General features: G+C 36.7%; 1 protein-coding gene across 1 annotated transcript in view; it reads left to right on the forward strand.

The window, feature by feature from the left end:
• Positions 1-26029, forward strand: part of necab3 (N-terminal EF-hand calcium binding protein 3) — a 43863-nt gene that overhangs the window by 5004 nt on the left and 12830 nt on the right. Inside the window, exons 2-5 of the mRNA XM_046859037.1 lie at positions 587-611; positions 16381-16489; positions 19871-19896; positions 24143-24240. Of these exons, the coding sequence (XP_046714993.1) occupies positions 587-611; positions 16381-16489; positions 19871-19896; positions 24143-24240 (258 nt within the window). The remainder of the gene's footprint in view (positions 1-586; positions 612-16380; positions 16490-19870; positions 19897-24142; positions 24241-26029) is intronic.

Here is a 26029-nt window from a genome sequence, read left to right on the forward strand (position 1 = left end):
AGATAGAAAGACACAGAGCGTCACCAGTCACAACACAGTCATGTGCACGGAGCACATTGTGTAGCACAGATCAACAATTAAAACACTATATAAGCTGTTGTTTTCGAAATATGATTCATTGCAAATTTCTTACTTTGTGGGTTTTTATGAGTTGCCCTGTTGACTTGAACGGAACAGAATTTGCGCTGAAACACCAAAATGCTGTATTAATCTTGCAGACTTGTTAAGATGGAGTCTCGGGAGGAGGTGCTAATGAAACATACATTTCTGGAACAAAAGGGCATCAAAATGTTTTCTACATTGGACTATTCTGAATGTTACAATCCTTTTTTTACATCATTACAGTCAGCCAAGGTCATTTATTACCCATTACAATAATAGCAGAAAAGCATTAATGTGAAACAAAAAGTCGACATGCCAGTATCAGCTAGCATTTTTTTTTTCTTAAAATCTTTGTTTTCTTAAAAGTCTGTTCATCTTTATTTTATCATCTGTATCTTTTCCAATTTAAATTTTGCTATAAATTGTGTTCACATCAGATATACCTAACACTGAATACCTTAATTTTTTTTTCCTCTTCCTACAGATTTTCCGGCGTGCAGACAAAAATGGTAGGTCTGGCTTTATCCTTTTTTAAAAATAAAGGTATTATATAGAAAATAAATAGTTTTCGTTGATAATGCCATTTCATAACTTCGCTTGTACAGTTTACTTTCTCACCGCAGTTTGTAAAAAAAAAAAGTTTTACTGTTAGTTTGAATTTAGCTGTAAAATACTACGAGAAGCTGAAACCATAATGGGTTTTGAGTTTCATGTTCTTTCTGGTTCAGATTTGATAAGCCACTATAAGTGAATGATTTGCATAAATATATTTTGCATTGTGAGACAGGCTGATTCACCACTCCAGAGCATCTCAGCGAATTTATTTATAACATCAGTGCCTGCATTCAGTACTTTGATTAATTAGCTACCCAATAATTAATAAAGAGAAAAGCTCTGTGCTGACAATTAATAGTCAGCCTGATACACAAAACGCATTGATCAAAATCGCTTGAGAAGATTTAAAAAGGCAAGCATACGCAGTGCTTTGTAAACTGAGGTTGGCTATTTTCATATAATGCATCGACAGCATTATTATACAAGAGGTTTCATTTGATGGCAGATGTTTTTTTTATCTGAAGCCTTTTCTATTTTAAAGTAAAGAATAAAGAGAAAGAATGAGAGACATGGATGAAATTACATGCTGTCCAAACAAATCAGAAAGGAATGGAGTCGCTGAGCTGAGCCGACGTCGCAGAAATGATAATCACTGCTCCCAAAATGACAATTACCTTCAACATCTACTTCAATCATCCTTCTATCGGAGCAAACGATAGAGGAGGAAGAGCGAATGTGTGAGTCAGACAGAGGGTGTAGGAAAGATTTCAACTCACTGCCTTAACACGTTTCATTAGACACAGAAGAGTAGCAAGTGGCTGATTGGTTACTGATTTGTGGTTCTGGAAAGCAGACCTTGTGGCAGCCAAGATGTGCCACATTCATGCTGTATTGCTCTGTGAGTGGGTGCGAGTTGGAGAGCCACTGGTCTAGAGAATGTGGCTGAGAGCATGTTTGGGACTAAGTGTTTAAACCCTTTTGCCACATTATTGCTGGAGGGTTTGAAGAAATCGATTGAGTATATAATTTGCTGGGGAACTTGGACAAGCTGTCTGGGGGACAGATTGCTGGAACCCGGGCATGAGCAGGATGTTGTTGGAGGCCACGTCGTCACCCCCTGTCATGAGCAGGTCATGGACGGCGGTTGTGCTGTCATCCTTAGGCATGAGCAGCTTGTGAAGGATGCTGCGCCGCTGGCCCTGAGCGTGAGCAGGTTGTGTAAGGGAGGCCGTGCTGCTGTTCTCTGGTGTTATTAATCATGGATTGAGGTAGATGTCACCCCCTGGCTGGTGCAGATCTTAGGGGTCCTTAGCGTCGCGCCCTTGAGTGGGGAGAGCTTAGGGGGAAGGTATTGACGTCACTCGCTGGTGTAAGCAGTATGCAGTCGGCCTCGGGCTGGAATGTGTATTAGGATCTCGTCAGCTTTAGCCCTTGTCAAACTCGGGCTGGAGTGTGGTGTGGGCCTTGGCTCTCCTTTCCTTGTAAAACAGTGGGAACAGGCTTGCAAACACATCAGTCAGACTGAACGTCTTCAACACATTATGGTCAGAACCACACCCAAAAATAAGTTAATAAGCTGACTGAGAAACCTTTGAATCACTTCAGGCTTGGGCTCCAGCAGACTCTTGGAAAAAAAATGGCACAGCGGGCATAAAGATTACTCTGTGCTCACATGCTGCATCGATGATGTAGGCGAAATCTGTACTAAATGCACGATAGCAGAAGTAGATGCAAGTGTGGCAGCTAATCCAAATTGTTATGCAAACATGTATATGTCAAACAGGCAAAGGTCAGGCGATTTCCAAACAATAATATTCAGGCAAAACAAGAACAACAAATGAGAAACTTAAAACAGAATGAAGAAAAAAAAAGCACAAAACATGAACATGAAACAAAAACTTGGTAATCGACAGTGTCCTGAACTAGTTACTTCATGACAAAACTAAGAAATAAAGGAGTTTATATACTCGGCCTGTAAAAATAATAACGTGTTAATTGACGCAAATTAGTTTTAACAGCACTAATTTTATTAACGCGCAATAAATGCAGCACACATTTCTGTTTGACCATTTTTATTTCAAATATAAATCAATAAATATAAAAGCTAATTTTCTTTTTAATCACTAAACATTTGTTTCATTGATGCTCCAAGTCTCAATTCAAGCACCAAAATCCGTCATGATGCACACATCCGGCAATTAAAAGCGTGTGTGTGAAAACATAACAAAAGTTCAATTTGGTGCCCTGATGTTTTGAGTAATTCAAAACAAAAAACCCACAATAAAAACTTTAAAAACATTAACAAGAATATTTTGTCTTCATGCTCTGTGTTGAGTATTGTTTCACTAATAATAATCAATATTTGTCCATGCCTTTGTTGATTAGAGTTTTAAAAACTTAATTTAAGGTAAATTAAGAACAGATAAAATATGGAAGGATATTCTGAACAATATTCAAAAGGCATTGCAAACTGCAGTATTTGTTTTTCGCTTTCGCGAACGCACAGTGACTGCCACATTTTAAATGAAAAAGCAAATTCCATTTGCAACTGTATTGGGGGGTATCACTAGGTGTCTGCCACTCATTTGCACCGCCTCATCAATTATTATATCATGTCACTATCAATAAACCTGGTCGGGATGCCCGGAGAAGTTCTCTCACTCATACACTCAGAAAGGCGAGGCGGGGGTTGGGTGATATCACCTCGGCCTTCAGGGTTTCAAGTGAGAGAACAGACAAGACCTGGAGTGACGTCACACTGGTAATTTATGGATGACAGAAAAAGGTCTAAACCCTCAGCATGAGGGAAACGTGCAAAAGATAAAGGTGTGGATACAGATCTCGTTATGAGGATAGTAAAGGCTAATGCAGTGAATGAAATAGGCTAATAACTGCAGTGTTGGGCAATAACCCGTTACTAGTAACGCAGTTACTTTTGACAGTAACTAATACTGTAACGCATTACTTTTTAAATAAAGTAACTCCGTTACCGTTACCATATGGTGTGTTACCCGTTACTTTTTTAAATGAATTAATTTTGGCTGAAGTGTAGACTACAGTCTAACCTGTTTACAGCAGCGACGCATTGTAGGATTGGTGGATGAGAACCACTGTAAACACGAAGAAGACGCACTGTGGGCGTGTTTCTCTTTTTTCAAGTATGTGCGGCAGTATTTGCAAGACAAGTTTCTCAAAGTGAAAATATGATCCTTATTTCACTTTAGTTGAGCATAAAGACAAAAACCTTTTAGTCAAATGTAAGCTGTGTCTTTCTGGTTCGAAGCCCGTATCTACTGCGATAGCAGCAACTCCAATCTGTGGAAGCTCCTTCAGAAACTACATGCCTCGACGAAGCTCTAACCTAACCCGGTGTCGGTGGACACACTCTTAGTTAAACAGCTTTTATTTTATTTTATTTTATTTTTTAATGCATATCATTTATGGTTGCCAATAATAGCAGTTTTTTGGTGCTGAGTTTCTCCAAATTGATTATGAATAATTCAGATTGCTTTCATTTATTTATTTCAAAATGTTTTGTGTTATGTTGTACATTGTTGATATTTTTTATAACATTTTTAAGAGCTCAACACAACAGCTTTTATGATGCAGAAGCCACTTTAGTTTTTGATTCTGAATATATTATTCAGCTTGTTTTGTTATTTATTTCAGAAATCCTTGTGATATATTTAGTTTGTGCTGGTCTGACTTAAATAAAATAGTGTTTAAAAAAGTGTTTGTATAGACCATAACCCATAACAGGACATAAATGGGAACATTAAAGAACTTAAAAGTTACTTTTAACAGTAACGCATTACTTTTTGGTGTAAGTAATCAACAAAGTAATTGAGTTACTTTTTAAATTAAGTAACTAGTAACTGTAACTAGTTACTATTTCTTAGTAACTAGCACAACACTGAATAACTGTATATCACATAGGTTATGCTGTGTTGATTGCTATGCTTTTATGCATAGAGCAACAATATTTATTTTAGCTGCATAACATTATAATTTATAGTATGTCCTTTATCATAATGTGTGTAGCAACAAAACAATTGCAACCTCACTAGTCTAGTTGGATTGAAGTTAAACAGCACTTATTGATTTGCTTACCTTTAACAGAGGTGATGTCAAGGGTTTTCTGTGATTGTACTGAATAGGTGCTGAACTGAGTTCAGTAATGGGGAACCTCCAGTGCAGCTGAAAGGCTAATTTTAAAAACATATATGAAAAGAATATAGATGTTGCACGTATCTTAGGGCTACAATTAGCTAAGGAGTTTGGAATGTCTCCAAATTTGTGGACTGCTCTGAGAATATGTTTTACTTATTCAGTGACAGTAGCTGAAGCAGAGAGGAGCTTTTCAAAGCTGAAACTAATCAATGGGGGAGACATTGGGTCATGGCGTGGTTCACCCAGAGAGTCATTCAAGCTAAAACCACCATTGCCGATTGGTGGTATTTACTTAGCACCAACATACAGTTCATGTAAATAAACTGAGTTAGTTAAGCAAAGAGTTTTGATAATGATAATAAATGATAATAACGTTATAGCCCTAATAAAACGTAGTACTTAAACACAGAGTACATTTGAAGGCAAATACTTTTGTACTTTTACTCAAGTGAAAGTTTAAAGGGAGCACTTTCTTTGCTGGATTTTGCACAAGCTGAAGCATGATGTAATAAAAAAAAAATGCAATTCTTTTGGTATTTTGGTGTATTTGGTGATTAGTTGAAACCAGGTTCCAATTGGGAAAAGAGAGATCCAATTGGGGAAAAACAGTGGGCTGTAATTAGCTTCTAATAAACTTGAATGTGGACTATATGGTAACATGTGAAAACAATCTGCTCTCAAGGGCTATGAGTGAAATAACATGATTGGCTGTTTTTTCATAATTGTATATTTCTTAGCATCATAGGGGAAAGTATTTAGTTGCTTGCAAACTATATGGCATCATATTCTAACAAAAAGTGCTGGTAGAGATAACAAAGACTACTTCCCCAAAATGAGCCCAAAGTCAGTGGCGGGCGGTGAGTGCCAACAAAGCCTTCTCTGCTGGCCGAAACACTATTAGAAGCAGTGACCTACATTTACAACCTAAATTTCTAATAATTGTTCCATGAAATTGTTTTCATTTATTCCCAACAGTTTGTTCTCTTCATTTCGTAGCTTTTCTCTTGGCTGCACTGCTTCCAGTATGTGTATGTGTATGTTAGATTTTTTTGTCCAATCAGATTTCAGCCTGTGTTGCCATGTCAATCTGATCTGCCCAGTGCCTGCAAAGTCTATTCTGCTGGCCTTTTTACCATAGTCTCCTTAATAAATAACTCTGTTTCTTTAACCAATCAGATTAATATTCACCTCACAGGGCAGCTAGCTGGCCCAGAATAGCGTCAGCATTTTTCCGTCCTCTGATTGGCTGGTCAGGGAAACTGTTACAGCCAAGTTTGACTGGAAAAACACGTCTGTAGCGTGCTGCACACATTAATGCATCAGAGTTAGACTTTTTTATGCCTACGGAGGAAGAGAAATTTATTTGGTCTCGGACATACTTTAAAAAAAATTAATTTTCTAGAAAAGCTAGACATTGTGAGGAGAGATCGGCCAACCCCGAAGCTAGCTAGTTTGTCTCAGCCCGGCAAAGGGTTTGTTTACCACTTCAAGACCAGTGAATACGAGTGGTACCACTGGCTTGCAGCCTCTGAAGAGCAGTGCAAATTATGAGTCTGCATCTCTGTTGTGTAGGTTGTATTTTATTTACATTTTTTATGTTTTTGTCACATTATTAGACAAATATTGATTCTGAACCACTCCAGATGATGTAGGTGCCCAGTTGGGGTTGTAGTGTAGAAGTTTGGAGTCTTAACTGGTTTTCTTGCTTTAGTAAAATGGTATTCATATGTGAAATTCCCCTCTCTTTGTAATGCCACGCGTTGTTATATTGCGATTTTGTATAGTATTGATGGTTTCTATAATCGCGAAGTGATAGTGGTGGGATTAAGAGGTGGATTATTTTCTCGAAAGATTTTGTACACAAGTTAGTTTATCATTTTATATTTTGACATCACACAGACTGATTGAGCAGCACCAACAGCATTCATTTAGGGATTCGAGGGCTAAAACACTCATTTAACTATATTAAAGTGTCAGTAGCTATACAGTAAAACCGCCGTGGTTTCAGCTAGTGCCTGAAAATATGAGTAGTAGCACTATAACACTATTTACTGTACAGTGTGAAAAGTTTCATTTGTAGATTAGGCTTAATAAAACATTAACAATAGGATCATGTCTCTTGTGCTTTGGGGTCATTATTAAGTAATATAGGGGGTTACTCGAACACAAGCACTACCGTGCAATAACGTAGGAGTGGATCTAAACAATGAGATGGGCACTAAGTGACTAAATGGCATGGTTGCATATACAACACAAATAAGCCGGACGAAAGTGATGATTATTGTCGATTTCACCGTGTAATGGAATTTTCTATTGATTTTTTCAAAAACTGTGGTAACTGAAACAGGATGTAAGGAAATGTATTAGCATGGAAAAGTGCGACTACATTTTTTTTCAAAGGAACGAATATAATGCATATTATAGAGCTGCCTCAGAAAAACAGCACAATGGGAATCATGCCATGCAAGATTTTTCGCATTTTTTGCCAAAACCCACAAACACCTGTGCTTTATTAACATTGTTCCATCTCTACTATCTCGATACCACAAAGAACTGCTCAATCTCAGACACCACTATCAACAATGGCAGCATTACCACAGCAACAGACCTCTGAACAACATTTAACTGCACTTAAAGCAGAGTGTTCTCTGCACACTGTAGCTAAGCATCAAGCTAATTATGAAACTGAAGGGGTTTGAGAAATTTTAGAGCCATGTGTTCTGACTCTGAGGTTATTCAGATGTTTGCACATGTGGTAAAGACAAATAAGCCTACATTGCTAGATATGGACTGATTCCTTTTATCACTTAAGCTCTTCCTCACTGGTGTTGGCAAAGAAGCATTATGTTATATGTGATTCATTGTTGGTTCTGTGACAAGCAAGCAATGAAAGAACAAAACGAAGCAACTGGACCTACATGAAGATCTCATCCAGTCCAGGTGCATGGGGTCACAGGATATAGAACGTTGTCATCCATCACACGACTGAGGAAGTTATACAGAGGAATAGGTTGGAAGAAAAGTTGGAGGCAAAGGCCACCCAACTGTGATCTATGATATAAGAAAGAGAGGAGAGATTGGACTCATGTTTAGTTTACAGATATTACAATTTATGTTTGTTTGAAATGCTTGTTTATGTGATTGCATGCTTTTTTATTCTGAAAGCGGGTTTCAATTTCATAAGGTTTTCAAAGGTTTTTGAATTGCATTTGCCCAAAATGACAGATTCCTTGTGCAAATATTTAATATATAAAATACTAGTATGAAGTGGCTACATGTGTTTTACTGTCAAAATCAGTCTCTCTGTCCTGTCTGAAGACATTTTGTCACTTATTTTTTTGAGCTGCATCATATAAAAATGTCTCAGCCTCAGCACAATCCTGCTGGTCTATCAAATGATAAACCTTAAACATGTCTGATGGCTTCCTGGCATTTTGTTCTTTACTTCTGCTCAGAAAGCGTTTAGAAAAATTGAGAGAAAGATGCTTGAAAGTAGTTTGCAGCAGTTCTAGGTATCATTTCCATGTTTTCTTTATGAAAAATATCTTTTTGTTATGTACGGAACTAGCATAATTCCTAAATTAAGCATTGTTCACTCTTGACATACATGTGCAGGATTTTGGTTGCTTCCAAAAACTCATTTATTCAAGTATTCCCAGGTGCGTGGTCGCCTTGCAGAATCGGGTTCCATTTGAAATGTCATTGTGGCAGTGGTTTTTATTCAATGTCATATAAAAACACCACACAACAGAGGACCCTGGTGAAATAACTATTTTGGAAACTACAGCTTTTGACATTGCTCGTGTCATGTATGTTTTGAATGCACGATAGTGATAAATAAACTGCCAAACAATCCATAAAGGCAGGCAAACTCGAAAACATAATCCAGGCAAAGATCTGGAGATTAGCAAACAGTGCATGGGAATAAACGAGAACGTTAAACAAGAAACAGAAAGGTGATCAGGAAAATATCAAACAGTAACATGGCTTCTTAATTGTAGCTAAATTGAAAACAGCAGAAATAACTTGACACATGAGAAAAATGACAAATCACAAGATGAGTCATGAGTAAAAAAAAAAATGGCTAAACATACATGGAAGTGAGTATCATCATGGTGAGCCGGCGCATGCTATGAGTGGACATATGCATATATTATGGACATATGCTTTTTCTTTTTCATAAAATCTATTTTATGTATTCAGTACTGTACTGTATTAACATTTCACTTTTTTTTTAATTAATCCAAAAAAATTTCATTAATTTAATTTCATTATTTCAACAAAAAACGTAATGCCCTATAAGTTTTTTGGTCTACCGTGCTATCCACGAGAGACCGGGAAAATCAGCTAAACAAATGAGTTATTTGGCAAAAGCAATTCCGCGATAAACCGGGGCGCGAGATTCCAACCGTGGTAAAGCGGGGGATTACTGTATATCAAAAATTAAGGCTTTTTTAACGTTTTTTTTTTTGTTGTTGTTGTTGACTTTCATACAGTGGTCTGTAAGTGCAAAATACAATAACAATCCCAAAAAATTATTAACTTAAATAAAAATAAAGAATTGTTAAACATGAAAGCTCATTTTTAAATACAAGAGCAACTTCAGAAATGCACCGTTTTTCTGTATTTTTGAAATGTTCTGTTTTTTGGGTTTCTCCTTGGGTTTTCAGATTTTTGCTGTTGCATTTTTTTTTGGTTTGTTTTGCACTTACAGGCCAAAACAACAACAACGAAAAAACCTATTAGTAATCCAATGACAATAAATTACAGATCATGCTGTTATACAGGAACATCCGTTAACAACTTGTACCATTGCTAATTGCTATCAATTTCAACATTTAATTTGTTAATGAACAATCATGCATTATGTATTATGTACAATTTATTTGAGGATAACTACTTTATAACACTATTCCCTTATCAGTCTCACTCTCTCTTTTTTTAACAGTTTAGAAAGCGTAAAACATTTCTATTCTAAAGACTTTCCTGAGCTCGAAAACTTTACAAAACACTTATAATCAGGACTCCTTTTGTAAATGTTGAATAAAATTTTACGTCGTTAAACACGATGTTTCTTTAAAATCTGTTTATTATTAGTTTTATTAGATTATTTCAAGTCCCTGTGTATGAGCCGTTACTATTGAAAGAATAATGTAATAGAATGAGCACATTTTTATTAACCTATCTTAACCTGTCATTTATCTATGATAGTGTGTTAGAGAAGTGAAAAAAAGAGTGCAGGCAGGGTGGAGTGGGTAAAAAAGAGTAGCAGGAGTGATTTGTGATAGTAGGGTATCTGGGAGAGTGAAAGGGAAAGTTTATAGGACTGTGGTGAGACCTGCGATGTTGTATGGTTTAGAGACAGTGGCATTGAGTAAAAGACAGGAAGTGGAGCTGGAGGTAGCAGAGCTGAAGATGTTGAGGTTTTCGTTGGGAGTGATGAGGATGGACAGGATTAGAATTGAGTTTATTAGAGGGACAGCGCATGTAGGATGTTTTGGAGACAAGGTGAGGGAGGAGAGATTGAGATGGTTTGGACATGTGCAGAGGAGGGACATGGGGTATATCGGAATGCTAAGGATGGAGCCACCAAGAAGGAGGAAAAGAGGAAGGACAAGGTTTATGGATGTGGTGAGGGAAGACATGCAGGTAGTTGGTTTGAAAGAGGCAGATGTAGAGGACAGGGTGGTATGGAGACGGATGGACTATTCTATCAGTACATACATAACATTGCGTCATATAGCCTTCCTTGTATGGAACTTTTTTGGAGTTGTGTATCAAACTTTTTAACCCATAGTTAATCTCTAAATGTTAGTGAAGGTTTAATATAGACGAGTTTACATTATTTCCCATGTAAAGTAATAATAAAGGCTGTACTAATAAAAGGGACAACATAATAATTGGATTAAGTCACACCAAAAAAACCTTCCAGTTTGTGCACAGAGATGAGAAGCGCAGTAGCTTGAGCAGATTGCAGTCTATTAGAAATCTGAGTAATTAGTTGAGCGTAAAAATAAACTTAAAATCGCATCTGTGTGTTTACTTTGGCCATGCAGTTGCACCATTCTTATTATAACGCAATAATCATCAAGACAAAGAATAAGCCAAACTATTTCATTCTCAGATCATCCCCAAACTTAGTAAATTAAGGATTTAGATGGAGAAATTAACTCATTTGAGAGGGATGGGTACCTAGAGAGGAGAGGAGATTGAGCACAACAGAAAGAATCTGGAAATAGGCTGAGTGAACAGAAGAAGGGATAAAGAGCAGGCTGTGGACAGATGGGACGACTGAACAGATAAGATTTGAGTCCCCGAAGCTTCATATCATCTGACTATTCTGAGTACACAATAGCTTAATATCAATTATTAATAATTCAATTATATTTGAGACGTTTTATTCTGGTGTTCTGTGGTATTTGCTTGGCTATTCATTTGTAGTGTTCACTTTAAATTTTGAAACTTAGACAATTCTAGCATATGTGCCTTTACCTTAAATATTTAAGATGTTATAGTAAAAAAAAGCTACTCTGTAGGAATATAAGCGTACTCATTTTACAGGTGTTCTCAGCTGCTTCAAGATCCATTTTGTCTAAACCTAAAATAGTCATTTCACATCATCTTCAAACCTATAATCCAAATGCAACAATAAACATAAAATCAGACACTCTTCTATTTAATCCAGAACAACACCATCTCACAGAATGTCCAGTTCAAAATGTATATGTTTAGTGGGTGTCAGTGACCTCATCCACATAACACAAGCTGTGTGTCCTGCCAGGAAAATATGTTATGCCCCGTTTTTCTTATACGCGTAATTTCGTTCACATGACCAGTTTCACATTCACCGTTACTTTTTTTCATCTGACGGATGTCATTCTAACAGTTGAATTTTCTAGCAGTTTTGTTACTTTATCCCCATATCATAGCACTCATGGGGGATTAAGAGAGTGGCAGCCTGATATGGCCAGGACATGAACCCAAGACCCCTGGATCAAATGTCTAATGATGTAACCACTAGGCTACCACCACCCCCCACTCTTACTCTTACCCCAACCTTAATTTTGTACCTAACCCAAAATCTAACCCTAACACCAACCCTAATTATAAACCTAATTTTAACTCTAACTTTAACTTTAACCGTAATCCTATCCCCAATTCTAACTATAACAATAACCCTAATCCTATCCTTAATTCTAACTGTAACCTTAACTCTAGTCTTAACCCAAACCCTAAACTTAATTCTAACCTCTATTTTAACCCTAACCTCAAAATATAACCCCAAACCTATTCTAGCCTTAACCTAAATTCTAACCCGGCCCTTAACTCTAACCCATAGGCCAAACCCTAATTCTAACACCTAATTCTCACTAATTCTAACTATATCCTCGACCTTAATGCAAACTTTAACTCTAACCGCAATCCTAATTGTAACCACAATCATAATTGCAATCGTAACCAAACTACCAATCCAACTTTAATTCTATTCCCAAACCTATTCTAACTGTAACCCAAATTCTAACCCTTATCTTAACCCTAACCCCTAGCCCAAACCCTAATTCTAACCTTAATCCCAATTCTAGTTCAAATCTTAATTCTAACCCTAGCTCTAATTGTAGTCCACACTAACAGTCCTACCCTTACTCTAACCCTATACCTAATTTGAACCCTAATTCAAATTTAAACCTTAACCTCAACCCTAACCTCAATTCTAACACTATTTCTAGTCCAATCCCACATTCTAACCCTTACTTTCTCCCCAACCCTAATTTGAAACCTAAACCAAATTCTTACCCTAATATTAACTCTACCACCCAACCCTTATTCAAACCCTAATCTTAACTCTGACCACAACCCTAATTCTAATTATAACCTTAATATTAACCCCTATCCCCAATCATAATCTTTACCACTAACCCCAACAAAACCCTAACCTTAATTCTAACCTAACCTTAACCAATACAGGGCTATATAATTATGTAAGACAATACATTAACTTCAGATAAAATCCTTGTTGTTTCTCCCTGTAGTACATTGAAGTAAATTATTACTATTCGAACTGAGCCTCTCTCATTGTTCATGGTCAGGGACATGGTCAGTCACAGTGATCTGAATTATATTTATATATATTATAGCTATCCTTCTGCCTGTATCTCTTTTGCTTCCTCTTTATGCTCCTTGTTATCTTTTGCTACTATTTTGGGCACGTTTTTCAAATACATGTCTTTTTATGCATCTTTATGTTTGCTTTGCATGCTATTTTGCCACGCATTGTTTGTACTTGTAAATGAGAGCACAATAAGTTTTGTGGTCACTTCTGTAGCCAGTCTGTAACACAAGTGAAAACACTGTGTTTATACTAAAGTGTTGTTAAATCGTGTCATCCAGCTGAGAGCTGAACTGCAATTCCATTTGAAGTGTCTGTGTGAGAACAAGTGTAAACTCAGTCTAGTGGTGAATCAGTCCTAGTCTTATACTTACTTTGAATAACCGTTATTGGATTTCAAGCCTATTGATCGTTCAAGTGTAAGGGAAAGCTCAATTGCAGGGGCATATGAATGAATGGACAAACCAGTTGAATCTCTTTACAGAAAGTGATTTTTATTTAATATGAGGTTGCTGATGGTGAAGAAGAATGAAAGCAGTGCTCTTCTAGCACAGAGTGGTAAGTGTCATAAACCTTGGGTGCCTTCCAGTATTGTTTTTAGCACGCACATGCTGACTGTGTCTCATGATTTTCCAATGAGGGAATCCCTGTGGGTTTGCTCAAGCCGATACAACTTCATTACTTGATTCTCATAAATAGTTTACACCCAAGAGGTTGCTGTATCACAGCCCTAGGGCTCCTTGTTCAGTCCTGACCTCTTTTGTCTATGTCTGAGTTTACATGTCGTCAACATTTCTGAGCATGTTTTTGCCTGGGTTTTCTGGTTTCTTCCCATGCAAGGACGTGGGAAGAGTACATTAAATTGCGCTAGTTGGAAATCAGTGCATGCATTGTGTGTGCATGGCGTACTGTGATTGACTAGCGTCCTGTTCCGTGTGAGTCACCACCTGCGGCTCCAGATTCACAGTGACCCTGACCAGGATAAAGCAATTATTGAAGATGAATGAATGAATGAAAGAGATGACAAGTTAGTTATCTGGAAAGCGCTAGAATGTGATTTAGATAGAAAAGAAAATCTATTACGCTTTCATTCCCTTGTGTGACATAGTTGATGCACAGACATTTGCGAGATTCTGAAGGATTATCGGAATATGAGGTCTTCTGACAATTTTTCTGACAATTTTTTACATTTATGAATAGGTCTAGATGCTTTGAACTAAAAAATTAATATCATACCTATTAATCAGATTTAATTCATGGGAGCTCATTGGCTGGATAAGAGAACAAAAGACCTTCAGGATTTGTAAAGAGTACTTTGAAGGTTTGAAGAAAGAGAATGTTTTAAGTGAGTAAAGGATTCTTTTTCTTTCTTGGAAATTCAAATACAAGTATTACATTTTAGTAGCACTCCAGTTAAGTATAAATTCCCTCCAAATAATACCCCCTATTATGTTAAAGAAGCACGATTACTGAATGATTTTCGACCATTGACTTTGAATCTGCTTTGTGAATAAGACAAACCAGCACATTCAATTTAGCCTGAATAAGACAGAGCAGTAGAGTAGATGAAACCCCTGTGGAATTAAATCTAGTCTCTGGATGTACATCAAATACCATCCTACAGACTGAAGTGAGCAGAGTGAAGCTCTTACACAGCACTCGAATTTTGCTTGACAGCACACCTCCTCTGCTGAGACCTCTTAAAGCTGAATTTGCAATAATAATCCATGAGACTGTGTCCTTGCTGATAAGCATTTTCCTGTTTTGGTACGTGCCTTTCACAGCTCTGTGTGACCTAACAGTGCCGAAGATGGACAAACCCATGCCTATGCAACAATATAGCAGAAAAAAATGCCAAATACTGTGCATTAGTGGCTTCTTTGATTTCTAGTTTTCTATAGATCTCAGTAATGCTGTAGACTTGTAAAGTTAGAAAAATGAGCCTGGTATGGTCTTCTATTCCAGATAAGTGAATTTTAAGAAAAAGATATGAGCTCTTTCTCTTTTTCATTGACCACATATTGCAAGTTGCCTGTGTTCCTTTCCTTCCTGGTCTGTTTCTTTTGAGATTGAAAGAGTCTTAACTTTAAAAGTAAATAAGTCAGAAGGGGAGATTAAAGATGCTGCTCAGGGATGTCTTTTTTCACCATGCTGCTTTGGACCAGATGGCTGCCAAATTTGCCCTTGAAATAACCAAGTAAAGGCCGAGTTCTTGGATGTCGTTCTGACAGACCATAATATGGACCTTTTTAGCCCCCTGGGTAATTATGAGTCTGATCATTTAGCCAGCATGCTAGCCTCCTAGATAGTCTAAAGACTTTTTTTTTTTTTAGATAATTTTATAGTTAGGTCTTGACATTTTCATTGTTAGGTCGTCTGTTTGTTTGACCTTCTTTGTGTATTAAGGTACGATTTTCCACAAAAAGAAATATTTTATGCATGCATATAAGTGTTTAATGCAACAAAACATTCAAAATCAGTAAAATGCTTTTTTTCACCATTATTTCCGGGATGTTCCTTATGCACTATATTGTAATAAGTGTCCTTCTTACACATTGCTCCTTCACTCAGGTATTCTTTGTTTCATTTTTTTGTATTAAATCCCCCTTTTTTAACCAGGTTTACAGTTCGATAACTTGCCTGAGATAAATCAGATTTCAGCTGCTCTGGTTCTGCATGTTGACTCTTTTCCTTGGAGTCTGTCTCTCAGCTGTCTCACCTAATTTACGATCAAAACTTTTTTTGAGGCAGTAGGAAAGCCAAAGCCCAGAGAAGAAACTCGGTGGCTCAAGAAGCACATGTTCCATTGAGGTGTGAACTTGGAATGATTGATTTTTGTGCTGTAATATTGAAGCGCAACATGCACTTGATGTTATGTCATCACAATTGAGCGGCCAAATGCAGCGCTCCAATAAAAAGTTGAAAAATGAATGAAAGTGCTCAGAGGAGTGAGAGATGCTCAGTGTTCATGCCTGCTGTGATTTAGGTCACATATGGCACCATCAAGCTGTGCACTGAGGGTTCAAACTGGTGATTTGATATTTGAGTTCTTCCAGTGGGCATGCTCTGTTAGACTTCCTATCTGTGGGATTGATGAACGATACGGCACAATCAGAGGTTCAAGGGCACAGAAGCCAAATGGTACTTCATCTATAAGGACTGATGTATGACTCCAGTCATCTATGGGATAAGTCCTTGTGTGAGTTGACTCGTGTTGCATTGCAAGAACTAAACTCATGAAGAAATCTTGTCAAAACCATCTCTTGCTTCTGGCAATGCTTAACAGTAGCACATGTTAATCAAGTGAATCTATTATTTTCTACAAGATACAGGGATAAAATCATTCAATCATTATAGTTCATTTGAAATATGACTTTGTTAGAGAGCTTGGCTACTAAGTGAGAGTCGTGAAATGTATTTGTATTATTATTATTTTTGTATGTTAGATGATGGCAAGCTGTCCTTTGAAGAATTCAAAGCATACTTTTCAGATGGGATTCTCACGACTGAAGAGCTGCAGGAGCTGTTCTACTCTATTGATGGGCGACAGACAAAGTATGTACTACCTGAATTTTTATACCTTATTTTTAAATCTACACTATATATGGGATCTTTCCCCGTTATCATTCTATATAATTACTGCTCCCTGTGACAAGCAATGACAAGCTGTAGCACAGCCTGGCTTTAATGACTTTCTAAACACGAAACAAATAAAGACTAATGTCAGAAGCTGTCATGGTAATCAAGGCAAAAGTAAAGATTCCACACATAGTTTTCCAAAAAGTAGGTTCTGTCTTTAGATGAAAGAAATATATATATATATATAAACTTGGGCTTAAAAATTCCTGCAATGTAGAACCACATGGGAATGGTTTTTATTTGGGTTTTTGCATTGATCAAAACACTTGACAGACTTTTTTAAATGGCACACAATCTGCAATCATGGCAACCAATTGCGTACTAATTACAGCATTCAGAAATCGGGTAAATTTGAGTCCCGTAGTCCTAAAATAGAGATCCATTCGGTGCTCAGCATGCATCTGGTTCCCTGCAAAACCAAGCCAAGTTGCCCATCCTTATTAAAGCATTAATCCAGCCAGGAGTTATACAGAGGCTGGTGTATCTTTCAGCCTGGCTATTAGTTCTCCTTTCTACATACTATCACATCAAAATAAAATCCTTGCTGTTTTGCATGTTTGGTTATTACTTAGATTATACATTTGAATAAACTGTATGTATAAATATATATACAGTGGAACCCGGTTATGTCGACGGCGTAGGGGGTCGGCAAAAAGCGTCGAGATAACGATGATCGAGATAAACGAAAACCAATATGGCGGCAATTTATTAACGTGCTTGAAATTTCTTTATGTACATGATGTGCGTTAATAAATGAGAATGTACATGCACGTGTTTTTGGAGTTTTTTTACACAACAGCGTTGCCGCGATTTGTTTGATGAAGGCATGCTATAATAATGTACATACATGTACACCAACTAACAGCAGAGATTTACCAGTATACAATACAAACAACCGTCGATTCTCAAAACAAACCTTTATTATATTCTCCAACACTGCAAACACAAAGATTGCTCACAAAATCACAAAAAACGTGCGGGGTGTAGTTTTTATAAAACGAACAAATTAAAAAATGTTAAAATTAAATTCTCGAGTTATTTCACTCTGACACACAGCTCTGAAAATCCTACACCTGTAGCATCTGTAAGGCTTGATTTTTCCACGAGTTCTTCTGCGGCTGCACAGTGCCGTCTCACTACCGTATTTTCGCGTATATAAGACGCACCCTGGGTGATGGGTATGTAAAACTTTCTATAAGACGCGTCTTATATACGCGAAAATACAGTAGTGAGATGGTGACGTGGCAAAAGCCGGCGATTGGTCATGGGGATCGAGATAACCGACATTAAGTGGCAAATTTTTCACCCCTTTTTTTCGAGATATTAGGGTTCGTCGACATAAAAGAATCGACATAACCGATAAAAAATGCTAAGACAAAGCGAGAATTTGGCGGTTCCACTTCAAAAACGTCGACTTAATAGGGTTGGCGAGTTAACCGAGGTCGAGATAAGTGGGTTCGACTGTATGTGTATAAATATATATATATATATATATATATATATATATATATATATATATATATATATATATATATTAGGGATGCACCGAATATTCGGCCACCGAAAAGTGCATTTTCGATTTTCGGTTTTCGGCCGAAAGACTTTGATCACCGAAAAAACATGGCCGAAACAGTTTGTTGTGATGATGCAAACAGAAACCGCGGCCTGCACGTGCATGTCTAAAGCAACATGTCTGCGGTGTGGACGTATTTCAGTATATCTGAGAAAGATCCACGGATAGCGATTTGCAAAACATGTAATGCCGAAATTTCAAGAGGGGGTGCGTCTGCAAAGACTGACGTCGGGTTTAATTTATCACCTGAAATCCAAACATCCCGATCGCTATGCTGAATATGAGAGGAACGCGGCACAGAAAAGCAAAACCCCTCCGAGCATGCGTACTCCATCTGTGGTGGACGTTTTTGAAAAGGCAGGAAGTTTCCCAGTGATATTGTTGTAGTGTTGTATCTTTAAGTGGTTGCACTTGTTCTGAATGCACTTTGTTTTTATAAAAGTACATGTTAAATTTTACAACCTTTCAGCAGGCCAGAGGGACTGTACATTATTATTTAATGTATGTTATTTAAGTTAAACATTTAAGTTTGAATTTTAATAATATTTTATCCTGCGCATTGTTGCAATGTGCTATAAATAAATATTTTCATAATTTGTAATTGATTTATTCTTTGAAACTTTAATATTAATTCATGCAATTGAAATGCTTTTATTTTAGTAAGTTTAGTACACAGTCATAGCCATAAATGCAATGGTAATAATTGGCATAATTTCTTTCCCTTATCATCTAGATGTCATAATATGAATAAAGAACAGTTATTCCACAGAAGTGCATGATCAGTGACAAATCGCCATCACTTTAAGCAAACAAGGTCAAGCATGTGCCATTATAGCACAGTAGTTTGGCCACAAAACATGCATGTGTGTGTTTGTGTGTACACGATTTTTAATTACTTAAATCATTAAAGAGCCCTATTTTTGCTTTTAATTTAGCCTACTGAGTCTCACCTCTATTAAAACTCCATTACTGTCTCCAGGGAGCACTTGAGACAAGTCCAACAATTATTTAGTCCAAGCTTCTTTGCTCAAGATTACAATTTGTTTTGATCGCTCATTCGATGAGGCATTTCACACAGAGACCAGGCTGTTCACATATCAGACTGAATATGACAGTGACTATTATCTTGTTTTTAACTGGAGTTCATTTTGCCAATTTTGAACAGCTACTGTCATTATACAGCTACACAGATACATATACAAATCATACAGAACTGACCCGGATTTACTGCTTATGTTTATATGCACCACATAAAGCTTTTTGGCTGCTTTTGTGGATTGCTGTATTCTGAAAAATATGTGGACAGTGGCACAATTTTTATATCACAAAAATAGATTTAAATTTCAACACGTTCAGAAGGTTTTTAAATGCAAATATTTAATTAACCATTTTGAAATTACTGCATTTTTTTTACATAGTCCTTTATTTTCACAGGCTCAAAACTAATTGGACTATTTATTGATAATGCCCAGGTATGGCCCGTTTCCTCCTTATTTCAGAAGATTCAAAAAAGTGTTAGAGTTGATTCCAAGTTATGCCACTGTCCAAAAACGTATGTCATTGTTTATACCCTTACATGACACACAATTATATTATTAACCTGATAAATGTCGCATTATAGTCCAACCCTATTGCCGGGATTTGCAGAACTAGTACAGTAAAAATCACTCTCCATCTATTAAACCTCCACTTTCCCTCCTTTCATTTTCTTCTTCTCTTTACAGCAACCTTGACACTGACAAGTTATCAGGTAGGCTTAAATAATTATTTTCTGTTTAATAAGTTTCATAAGTAAAAACACAACTATGTTCCTCTTATTCCTCCTTTTAATTTGACCTGGCTACATGTAGCTTTTTACCGATTCATCTAGAGATTTTGGAAAGGTGTCAGGGCCTTGTGGAGGTGGAAAAATGGAACCTGGTGGAGTTAGTAAATAGTTTTTTGTTTGAGCCTGCAGAGTTGGAATGGTGAAATAAATTTGCAGCAATACAGCCATTTCATGAGCCATTTCATTGGTCATCTGCACAGGGCAACAGAGTAACAGATTGGTGTCAGACAAATATGGCAGTCTTCAGAAGTCATTCCAGACTTGAGACACTATTGATGATGCTGGGGCTTTTACTTTATATGGAGCAGTAACACAAATATACATTTTAAAAAATCATTTATTATCATGTTGTTAGTAATTATGGAAATATTTCACAATATAACTGGCTTTTGGGGTTTTTAATACATTTTTATTATTTAAAAAGACTCTAAAGCTTGGAAAAGAAAAATAAAACTTTTATAATTTGTAATACATCTTATTATAATTTTGTGTATTTAATTAATGTATTTAAGATATCTGTTTCTATATTTTGGCTCCCCTGAAATGTGTGTGGTCTACCACCAAAACCTCAAGTTGTTAAACACATGCAGGTGTAAATATGTAAATATTGGAAACGATAGCTTAGATTTGCCATCTGATAATCCTCTATTGATCTCAAACTCAAATGTCATCACTTTATATCAAAATACAAATGAATCATGCTTGTCGTTTTAATACTTTCAGAGGGAATTCTATAGTGTGTAATGCTGCTCTACTACCAGATAAACTGGCTCATATATTCCCCCTGACAGCATGCACCCCTTGGGGATCTAATGCAATGGGATGTAATCTTCACTAAAACTGAGTTCCAGACTTGCTTTTTTTTTGTTTTTTGTTTTTTTTAACAGTATCCTGGCCTCTGGCATAATCTAGGGCTGCTGCATTACTCTGCATGAACACAAGATGCTAGAGTTTGTGAAACCTTTTGTCACAGCTTCAATCTAATCAAATTCAGACATATTGGTCTGCTGTGTATCCCAGTTCATAAAAGTGTCAATTTCATTTCATTCGTCAACTTCAACATCCCCAGCATTTCGGTTTTATTGGATTGTCACTGCTGCTGTTTCAGAGGAAGTAAAGGGGTGATTTTAGGCAGAAGGGCTGAAAGATCAATCATATATTTTGTTATCCTGTTGAGAGTTTCTACAATGTGAATGTACTGTATATAAGGTCGCACTTCCCAAACAGCTGGGTAGAGTTGTAAGCATGGTAGGACAACGCTGCTAAAACATACTAATGTGAAATTTGTTTGCGGATTCACGAACAAAAAAAGTGTTTGTACCATTTCATTTTACACGATTAAATGTGTACAGACCGAAATGCACATTTAGAGTGTTTCTGCTTTGTATTTCTGTAAAAATATTTTCCTGTGGTTGAATATCTAATAAAGTACACTATGGTTCAGATGCGGCGCTCTTACCGCTGCGGCCCGGGTTCGATCCCCGGTCAGGGAACAAACCCCAGCCACTCTTAGTGCCGGTCCCAAACCCGGATAAAGGTGGAGGGTTGCGTTAGGAAGGGCATCCAGCGTAAAAACATGTGCCAAATCAAACATGCGGATGATCCGCTGTGGCGACCCCTAATGGGAGATGCCGAAAGAAAGTATATATGGCAGTGCATACGGTGTAAAAAATGCTAAGTGTAATCCCTTATGTATTCTGGATAAGTAAACAGTAAATGGCATCGTTTGGAGATTGGTTTAACCTCATTTTGGCAGTGCTTCCTTCCATTTACTGATTAATTTCTTTGTGAAGGCATGTTGATGATGTGAAATCATTTAATATATTTGTAAAAGCAATGTTTGCATACTCTGATATTTCTTTTATTAAACTATACAATACAAAATGTTTGCGGTTGTCCTGTAAGTAACAACACGTCAGATCATGCTGTTATGCAAAAGCAATGCATGCCAGGGGGTTTGATCCTGCACGAGACATGTTGCTACCCCCCGAAGTGTGTAGTTTTGTATAACAAAACAGTGTGGGCTAATGTTTTACTTATACAGTGATTTTCCAATAAATGTGATGTGTAATTTATTAATGAATGGCATCCTGCATTTTAAAAGTGCGTAGTTAGACTTAATGTTGTAAAATGACCTAGAGACAAGTTAATTCTTGTTCTCACCTGCGTTATAGTGGCTATAAACAGTCATTTCCTCACCAGCTTCTCTCTCTCTCAGCACAGCCTCTCATTTTACTGAGGTAACAGTCGGCAGTGCAGAAACTGAGAGAGCTTACTACTGATTCTGCTTTCTATAAATGTAAAAATTAATTTACAACACAAAAAAATGACCACCAATTATAAGAAATAACGTTATTAAACCACCATATTTATATATTTATTTAATAATAGGCTTAGATTGGGTAGAGCGTTCACAAGTCCCTGTGTTTGAGTTGTTACTATAGAAACACTAACATACTGTATTACAATGAGTGCATTAATATTGATGGAAATGTAATGTGTGCTGTTATATAAAAAATATTGCTCTCATTTTGGCCAATCGCTTTCAACTATTCAATCGTATGTTTGTTTTGCAGAAATCATTCTATTTATTTTAATAATAGAAACAGTGGTGTTTTTTTCTGTTATTGAGTAAATGTAAAATGATAGCAGGAAACAGTTTTTTTCAAAATCTGCATCACATTCAGAGAGAGTTATGACATACCACTCAGCCCTATGTGGCAGTGCCTACAGACTCATGATGCCATTTGTCTGATGACTGCTATTTGTCTGATGGAAGAAACATTGCCTTATCCAACATTAGAAGTTCGAATATACATTGCAGTTATGTTGCTAAAATCAACAAAAAAATGGATCAAAAGGAAACTATCTCCAGAATATACACATTGTGTCAATTCCTCTAACAGCTCACACCATATATGAAAATCTTGCAAAGACTTGCCAACTTTGATTGCCTTGTCGATTATTCTGGCCTGTACCCCTTTCATCAAAAACAACTCTGAATTGCCCTTCTTATTATATCGACAGTGATTCTCAGTATACTGACCACTGCCTGCCAGACTACATTGATTCTGTGCATAATGCTGTTCTCCCATGTTGCACCACTTCAGGAAAGGCATTAAATCAATCACGGTCATTCTCAATAGATCCATGTTTCTAAGAAAGAAATGTCACTGAGATACAGTGAAGAAGGCAGAAACAGTATTGTTAGAAGCAGTTACTCCGTCTAATATTTGTATGGGTCTAAAAACGTTTTGATAATTTCAGCATTTAATGTTGCTTTCTGTGGCATAGTCCTTGAGTTAAATGATCTGTGAGTGACTAATGGAGGCTGAGATTAATGTGATGGTAGATTTTGACTAGGAGAATCTAAGTTATACAAGTCATTAATTCAAGCAATGGAACGATAGTCAGCTCAGTTTAAGTTCAATCTCCAGTCTGAATTTCAATTTTGGCAAGATTTACATTCAAAAATGTGTTTTAGGAATAGTAATGTTGGATATTTTAGAAGATGATAACATTTGACAAACAATTTGGGAAAGAAAGTCAACGATTAGTGCAGAAACAGCCAAAGGGACAAAAAGTGGTAGGTGACAGAAGAATTCTTACCCTGATGAAAAAAAAAACCAATACAATGTTAGAAAGATCAAGCTGTGGAGGTTTCTGTGTCAAAGCCAACGATCAAGAGTACATTCACCAGGGTAAATGCACAGGGTTTACTGGAGGGCATAAACTATTAGTAAACCTCACCAGACCAGATAAGAGTTTGTGACATATATCTTTGGAAAAATTATAGTTATGGAACAACATATATATATATATATATATATATATATATATATATATATATATATATATATATATATATATATATGTGCTAGGACTTGCAGAGGAGGTAGCAATGTAATGTACTGTTTTCAACAATAATGGAATTTCGCAGCCAGTGCAGCGATTTCCAGGGAGTTAATTCTCCTGTGTACAGAAACAAAAGTTGCTGGCGTATGATTTTGTGCGAGTGCAGAGAGTGGGTTGTGAAATTTTTGGGAGAATAAAAGTAGCTCATAGCACTTTGTCTTTGTCCAAACCTGAAATGTTTATGTGGTATTTTCTTTTTCTAAACACTACACAACCTTTGCATTCTCTGTGCTCTCCTGTTGCCTCCTTTCAGATTATTTTTCTCAACATCTTGGGGAGTATCTGAATGTTCTCTCAGCTCTAGAGAAGCTCAATGTTGCCATCCTAAAAGCAATGGACAAGACTAAAGAGGTGAGAAAACATAAAAAGAGCTATCAAAACACTGATGTGATTGAAATGAATGTTTTGATGATGGTTCTAGGCCATTAAAACCTGATTCTAACAAACTCCAAGCACCATGAAGACATTGCAAAGGAGTGCGGTTTGGAAAGTGTATGTTAATCTGCCCTGAAGCATGCACGAAGAACAAATTCACACATGGAGATTTTTGGATGCATTATACATAATGTTTTAAGCAGTGAAAATTTCCAGACTGCTTGTTTGCATGCATTAGCATTTAAAGTGCTTTCACGCCGCTGGGTTGTTGTTCTGGAGAAGTAGAACAGCGCTTTGGTGGAGCTTCGCTGTTGAGATGCTGGTTCTGAGCATCTGTAGCAGTTTGTCAACATATTAGGAGAGCCCTGAGGTGAGAGACTAGAGCTGTGTGGAAACTTTACTGAACTTTACTCTGACTTCACTTCGAGAATTGTTCCTTTAGGCCGTGTTGGATAAGATCAAAACAAAAACAAAAAGAAAAGCTACAGTTCTGTGGTATAGAAGCGATGATTAACACTGTTAATATTATTATTCATTCATCTTGCATTCAGTGCATTGCATTTAGTTCACAAGTACATTAGGATACCTTCATTTACGTTATTTACAGCAGGGGTCACCAACCTTTTTGAAACTAAGAGCTACTTCTTGGGTACCGATTGTTGTGTAGGGCTATTAGTTTGATACACACTTCTGAAATAACAAATTAGCTCAATTTACCTTATTTTTATGTTATTATTAATAAATAATTATATTGATCTATATCTAGTCATCTATATTTAAATATTGTCATTCTCAAATTCACACCAATGCAAGTGTGATTTAAAAAAGAATAACAACAAAAAAATTAGATGCAGCTCACTGGTAAGTGGCGCTATGGTGAGCTATTTTTAGAAAAGGCGCGCAGGCGACTCATGGGGTCCTTGCGGGTGACCTGATGCTCGCCGGCACCATGTTGGTGACCCCTGATTTACAGCATGAATTGCCATCCTGGAAATACCACTGTCAGCTATGTCTGGGAGTCTGATAGAGCTTCTCCAATTGATCAATAAAAGTCCCAAACTAATCAATAACTACTTTTGTATATGGAATAGAGTAATTAGCGTTGATGAACGAAGTATGGTCTGGGTTTCACATTCTCAGTCAAGTAATGAAACAAACAAACAATCAATCGATCAGTAAGAGTAAGGCTTTAACTTTAATTAACCATTAGTATGGCTGAGTATTTTGATTATTTAAGTACTTTTTTACACATTGTGTACTGATGGTGTTTTTACAGTACTGCTGAAGTTTGTGCCTCACTATTACTGATTCGACTAAACTACACTATTCCATATGCAAGAGCCGCATGATGTCAAATCATGTGCAGCTGTATTAATGTTTAATTTAACTAGAATTAAAACTACAATTGAAGTGTTTACAATTCCAATTCCAAATGTATATATAGTTAATACAAATTATGTGGTTAATTATCATGAATAACTAATCATGGTTGCTTTCAGTCTGATTGTTTGTATGTAATAATTTAGTCATATCTTTGCTGAGCCTGGATTTATGCTAATCACACGGACTATTGTAGACATCATTTGTTGCATTAATCCAGAAATTAATGGTTTGTCAATAGTTACTAAGACAATTAATGGGGTAAGTTAATCAATTCTTCATTCATCCATTCATGTTTGTCTGTATCACCTTTTAAAAACTGCACTATTCTCACACTTTCCATCATTTATGACAACTGACGTTAGACCATGATTGATGTCTCAAT

The sequence above is a fragment of the Silurus meridionalis genome, chromosome 1, assembly GCF_014805685.1.
Source record: "Silurus meridionalis isolate SWU-2019-XX chromosome 1, ASM1480568v1, whole genome shotgun sequence".
Classification (NCBI taxonomy): Eukaryota; Metazoa; Chordata; class Actinopteri; order Siluriformes; family Siluridae; genus Silurus; species Silurus meridionalis.